Here is a 6,308-nt window from a genome sequence, read left to right as displayed (position 1 = left end):
ATCAGTCTTTGGGAAAAAATGACTCATCAGGGTCATTGTATATGATTGTGTAGTTTGTGTACCCAGCCAAGGAGGCAAATGGGGCTGAAGAGAGCTGAAATTACCAAGCCATTTGGCTTCAGGGCTACATTTCCCAGAGAGTTCCCCCCCCTGCTAATTCATCAATGGGAGAGGGGCACTGGGAGAACTTTCTCTAATGTGTACAAGGATGACTCAGGCTGGGCTGCTACAGACCTGTGATTACCGGAAGGAATGAAGAGAACAGGAGAAAGAAAGAACTTCTACCATTAAGTTCTCTGAAAAGATGGGGTGGCCTCCCTTCAGATCCGTATTTAAATCATTACCCACCCCCACCATAAAACTGCCAGAGGCTGTTGCATGGGATTTGCTAGCCTAAACATCAGGGTGCCGGCACATTTTATTTTCCCAATCCCAATCCCAATGCCAGAGAGGGCTGGCATATATCTTTGTCTCCATCGGGTGCACTAGGCAGGAAGCACATTGTGTTTTTCCAACCTTTTAGCTCTCAGGTCACAGCCATGGTGGTCAGGTGAGCTAGAGGTCCTGCAGTCGAGAAGGGGTAAGGCAATAGCCAGTACTTGTGACAAACAGGATGGTTCCAAGAGAAGCAAAGGGGATCCCCAGTGTGTTAGGGTGATAGGAGGAGCAGGGGGGTCAGCTCTCATCACTCACCAGAGCCTGGGTCCCCAGGAGCAGAGGCACAGGAGGAGCACTCAAAGGCCTGCCACCAACCAACAATTCAAGGACACAAGGACACTCAGAGAGGCACTGCAAAGACTTAATGGGATAGTAAGATGAATAAATTTAATCATTCTTGTTTGAAAAACAAGACATAAATTAGTGTATATATAATTTATATATTTATGTAGTATATATACTATATACAGACATTAGAAAATGTTTCCCTCCATGAGACTGAGGGAGAGGTGAATGATGGCGATGGAATGACACAGGCGGGGTCTTGAGTGGCAGAAGTGTAGGATCAAGAAGTTGGAAGAAGAGGAAGACCACGTGAGCACGCCTGCTGGCAGTGGTCTGGGGGAAAGGGTTCCCCACTGGCTGCATCTCTGGCCCATTAAACAACTTGGTCCTGTAGGAGGAGAAGCAAGGAGGGGGCGGTGGCTTCTGCAGAAGGAGTATCCCTCCTCCTGTGGGGAGAACCGGCCACTCAGGAGGGCTTATTGTGCTAGGGGTTACTACAGATGGGCAGGGGTTCAGCACAGTGTACGTCTTTATAAAACTCACAGAGGATTGAGAGATTTCACATGAACCTCTCACACAGCAATGAAAGAGAGGCAAATGCAAGGCGACAGGGTGTGGGAAAAAGGGAGATATGGAGAGGCAGACGAGAATCAATCTATACAGGAGAAATATTGGCTTTCTTTGTTCCCTCCAGTGGGACAATTGGTAGGGACTCCGTGTCTTCACTCCTAGAAAGGTTGGGGAGGGGTGGTTGGCAGCGGTGGTGGCAGCAGTGGTGGTGGTGGCGGCAGCGGCAATACGAGATGTGTGTCAAGGAGGATGCTAAACAGTGTGAATTCCCTTCCAGACAGCTCGGGACAGGGAGAGAGGTGCAGGACTGCACCGGGTAAGGCGCTCAGCTTCTTTTCTTGGAGAGACAAATCCACAGGGTCAATACACAGCCAAAAGCATATACTCAGGATTAACGTATCACGCTAGCTTCCAGAAGTTTAAGATGTAGTCATCAACACCCCCCCACCCCTCCCCCAGCCCCCCTCCCCCCACCCCCCACCCCAATCCACAGCTAAGTCAAACTTCTAAGGACAGTCTGTCTGGTAGGGAAATGTTGAGAGAGGAGCCCCACGCCTGTGGCAATGGCCCCTGTGCTGGGCGGGGCAGGCTCCTAGGCCTGTGCTGGGTCTCCCCAGGGCAGACATTTTCACCAGGTACCTTACCCAAAACGAGTGGGGTGATCCTAGAGGCTTGCTCCCTAGTGGACTGAGCTTCCCTGCCCATAGGTGAGGGGCAGGGCACTTTGGGGATAGCTGGTATGGAGCTACTGGACCTGGGGGTGAGGGCTCCCGAGGCTGCCAGCCTGTTGGACTGGTTGCAAACAGCTGGGTGCAGCTGTTTTCTTCACACATCCCACCTGGGCATGGGCCCTTGGAGGGCTCCTGCCAGGTGCGTGTGAGCCCAGGATGGGCAGACGGGCACATCTGGACTGAGTACCCTCACCCCTTGGTGCAGTGCTGTGGCCTACTGCTACTGCCACCACTCTGTGTAGGGGAGCACACACCAGGAGGAGCTCGAGACCCTAGCTCCCCTGGGCCCAACTCGTGAGCCTGATGTCGCCTCTCAGCCCCAGAGAAGAGAGAAAATATAGCTCTGTGGTGGGCAGAGTGGCGAGGGGCCTTTGCCCTCACAGTGATGCCCAGAGGCCAGAGAAGAGGTGAGAACACCCAGGGCAGCAGCTAGGCCTGCAGCCCTTAAGAGAGAGCCTCAGTTGAGGGAGTTTTCATTCCCTGGAGACTGAAGGGCTCTTGGACCCTGACTGGCCCAGCAGATACACACACTCACTACGAGATGCAAGGACCACAAAGCTCAAACCTGGGGGTTGGGGGGCAGACCTGGGCAGATGCTCTACTTAATAAGGGTTTTTAAGGAGCGAGTGAATGTGCTCATAACAGTCGCTGAAGCTGCGGACCCTGGTGGCTGCCTTGTGGCTGCCCCTGTAGCTGCTGCCACCTGCTGCTGCCCCTGTAGCTGCTGCTGTCCCTGTAGCTGCTGTTGCCCCTGTAGCTGCTGCTGCTGCTGCAGTTGCTGCTGCTGCTGTTGCTGCTGTTGCTGCTGGTTAAGGTTCCGGGCTGTGGATTCCTCAGCTGCACGCAAAAGGAAGGTATAATTCCTCACCACCTCTTCCACCTTGGCCAACAGCTCTTGGCGCTGGGCTTCAGAGTGCACAATGAACACCAGCCGCACAAAGGTCTCAATGAGGCTGCTCAGCACCTGGAAGCTGCCTGTGATGGCTGCCAGCATGTGAGTTGGGCTCTTGTCCACATTGGCCACACGGCGGCAGGAGGCCCGAAGCTCCTTGAACTTGAGAGCTAGCTCGAGCTTGTACTCAGAGATCTGAGAGACATAGGGCTTGGGAGCACGGGCCTCAGGGCTGGCCACACACTGCCTTAAGACTGTCAGCAGCTCATTAGTGTCCAGGCGGGCAGCCAGGAAGCCATCAGGGAGGCCATAGGCATGGGTGCGCAGGGCGTTGATCTTGGCCAGGCTCCCCTCGAAGGTGGACACCCGAAGGTCAATTTCCTGGGTCCGGGAAGCCTCAGGGCTGCTGCTGCAGGTGGCCGCATCCAGCACTTGCAGGGTCCTGCTCACCACAGGTACCACCTGCTCATCCAACTTCATGCCTGGCAGAATCTTCATGGGAATAGAGTAGGAAAGTTCATCCTTGCCATCACTGGCATCATCTGCCATGTCACACTTGCGATAGTAGAAGCAGTAGCGGATAGAACAGCACTTGCCACTCTCACTGTCCTCGTCCAGCTCGGCAGGCTTCCGGTACACCTCCTCTGGCAGTGAGAACACAGCCATGTGTCTGGGGCCTTTGGTCTCAGGGGCAACATGGACATATGAGGGTTCTCCCAACGTTGGTGACTCCACCAATTTGCTTTTGGGACCCAAGCTTAGGGGGAGGCCTGCCTCTACCTCCTTGGCTTCCCTGGGCAGCATACCCAGGGGTGGGTGTGGGTAGATGTCTGAGGTCAGCGGGGCCCTGTCATCCTGGTCCAGCTCACTGATACTGTAGCGGCGCATCAGTTTTCTATAGTTGGGAGCTCCCAGACACTCACCCCCGGAGGCACACGTGGTCAGGCACGAAACACCACTCTCAGGCTCCGATCGGCATTCTCGGGACTCCAGGCTGGTGGAACGGATGCGTTGGACATTGATGGGACTGCTGAGGCTCAAGCCTGGGCCAGCCTCAGGCTGCCTCTGGGTAGGGGGGAGCCTGTCCTTCTCCCTTCCCCAGAGGCCAGGCACTGGTGTCTGGGTGGTCTGTGGTCGGCCCCCCCGGCAGATGCGCTTGCAGTCACAGCTTCGCCTCTGCTCTCGGGACATGCCAGGTCCCTGCTGCACGGGGCTGCTGCGTAGCTGGCAGCTGCAGCGGCCAGGTGCGGGAGGTTGCAGGTATTCGGTGCTGGGCAGCTCACCCTGGCTTGGTGGCTTTAAAAGTTCCTCGAGGAACTCCAGCTCATACTGCTTTACCTTCTGCAGCTGGGCTTGTCGCTCATCTGTCTCCTTTTTCTGGCGGGTGGGGAAGGTGGCAGAGAATAAATTTCGTAGCCGGAAGGGACCTCGGGATGACTTGGGCTTTGTGGGTCCTTCAGAGGCTGAGTGGGCTCTATCCAGGGTATCAAGCTTCCTGGAAGGCATGGTGCTCACCTGCCAGCTGGTAGCTGGAGGCTTCAGTGGGCTCTGGCCTCGAGGCTGGCAGCTGGGGCTCTGGCCTCGGGACTGGCAGCTGGGGGTGCGGCTTCCAGGCTGGAAGCTAGGGCTCTGCAGAGCCATGGAGTAGCCAGCTGGGGGGACCAGGCTGTTGTCCTCAAGCTTGCTGCTTTTGAATGTGCTATCCAGCTGCCCCCTCTCCGCTTGGTTGGAGATGGCACCCTGCTTGTGCAAGGTAGGCTTTGCTCCCTCTGGCCTGTCCTTGCTGACCATCTCCCCTGTAGCTTGCTTGCCTGCTGACTCTCGACTTGTTCTCGAAACATAGCCTTTGGGAGGGAAACTTTGAACAGGGAGCCTGTTCTCTTGTGGGGAGAGGTATAGGCTGTCGGCCCGGCTACCTGTGGGTGCTCTGGGGCTGGAAGAGACCTCTGGTCCCAGCTGCTGCTGGGAATTCTGTGGAATCTCTGGAGCACCGGGGCTCATTTTAAACTTCAGATTCTTATTGGTACTGCTGCCCATCATGCTAACCTCTGGCCTGCCCATGCTGACCTCTGGCCTCCCAATGCTGGCCTCTAGCCTTCTCTCTCCCCTGCCAGGGGGGTTCCCCAAGGCCCCAGTAGTGGGAGCTAGACTCTTACTATGAACCACCTGCTGTAGGGCAGCAGAGATGATGGCTGGCGTCACACTGCCTTTTGGGTCCAGGATAAGCTTGGGGCTCAACCTGACCTCCTTGGGCAGGTTCTCTCTCAGCTCTGAGACCTGCTCTTCACTGAAGGAGGGTGTGGCTGCCCTCAGTGACATCTCCATGCCAGCCCTAGTGTGGCCAGGCCCTTTGTCCTCAGGCACTGAGGGGAGCAGGCTAAGATTCTTCTGCTCACTAAGCTGACTAAGCTGAGGGGACAGTGCCGGATGCACTGCCAGGGAGTATGTTCGCTCTCCCTGTGCCTGGGCCTCTGACTGGGGCAGCTTTCTCCGAGTGCCTGGCGGGGCAGGACTCTGGCCTGTGAGAGCTGGCTGGAAGGACAGATTGGGATCTGGGCGCCCGAGAGAGTAAGGGGCTGTGAGAACGGCCTGGGCTGCGCAGCTCTGGATCCGGAAGGGCAGGTCCTTGTTGAGGTGTTGGGCCAGGAAGTAGGTGGTATTCTGGTGTTGCTTCATGGCCGACATCATCTCTGACATGTCTGTGAGCTCTGAAGAGTTGGTTTCATGGCCAGAGTCCAGTGATGATTCAGGAGTAATTGTGGCCAGCACAATCAGACCTGGAGGATTAGGAATGGGGCTAGTTACACCACATACAGGGAGTTCACGGAGGCCACAGTTAGCCATCAGTATTTCAAACTGGGGCAAATGTGTCAGGCCTGGAGGGGGAGGGCTGAAGGTAGGAGGAGTGAAGGGGAGGGCCAAAGAGAAGATGTGATGAAGGGTATAAAAGGCTAGAATAACAAAAGAGTAACAAAAAGAGGGGAAGAAAAGATCCGAGGCAGTTTGGTGGCAAATTAACATGCAAAACACATGCAAAACAACATGCTAATCAACACTATTTTTAGATTCAACAGCTAGGAAATGTCTGTTAACTGTCCTGAAGAGGGCTGGCAAAGAGAGGGCTCTTTATATCTCTTCTCATCTGGCCAAGCCTGCCCACAGCCCATGCAGCTGAGGCCATTTATCTGAGTTTATGCGCTGGCGCTCTCTCTCTCTCTCTCTCTCTCTGTCTCTGTCTCTCTCTCTCTCTCTCTCTCTCTCTCTCTCTCTCTCTCTCTCTCTCTCAGCTACATAGGACTCTAGCCTAGGAGCAGCTAGTGCTTGGAGCTCTAGATTTGGAGCAAAGAGAAATGCCAGACCCTCCCGGTGGGGGGGTGGCGTGGCTAACGTGG

General features: G+C 55.4%; 1 protein-coding gene across 12 annotated transcripts in view; it reads right to left on the bottom strand.

Annotated features, from left to right (window-relative positions):
- Nucleotides 1–1,776: 1,776 nt before the first annotated feature.
- Frmpd3 (FERM and PDZ domain containing 3) overlaps nucleotides 1,777–6,308 on the bottom strand; it is a 151,292-nt gene continuing 146,760 nt past the window's right edge. For all 12 annotated transcript variants that reach the window (XM_087196731.1, XM_087196732.1, XM_087196735.1 and 9 more), the window contains one exon: nucleotides 1,777–5,693. In XM_087196731.1, coding sequence (XP_087052857.1) covers nucleotides 2,623–5,693 — 3,071 coding nt within the window. In that variant the 3' untranslated portion in view covers nucleotides 1,777–2,622. The remainder of the gene's footprint in view (nucleotides 5,694–6,308) is intronic.

The sequence above is a fragment of the Heterocephalus glaber genome, unplaced genomic scaffold, assembly GCF_053883595.1.
Source record: "Heterocephalus glaber isolate CG9 unplaced genomic scaffold, H.glaber_assembly_v1.0 deba00001613, whole genome shotgun sequence".
Taxonomy (NCBI): Eukaryota; Metazoa; Chordata; class Mammalia; order Rodentia; family Bathyergidae; genus Heterocephalus; species Heterocephalus glaber.
This window is presented reverse-complemented; position numbering and strand designations above follow the sequence as displayed.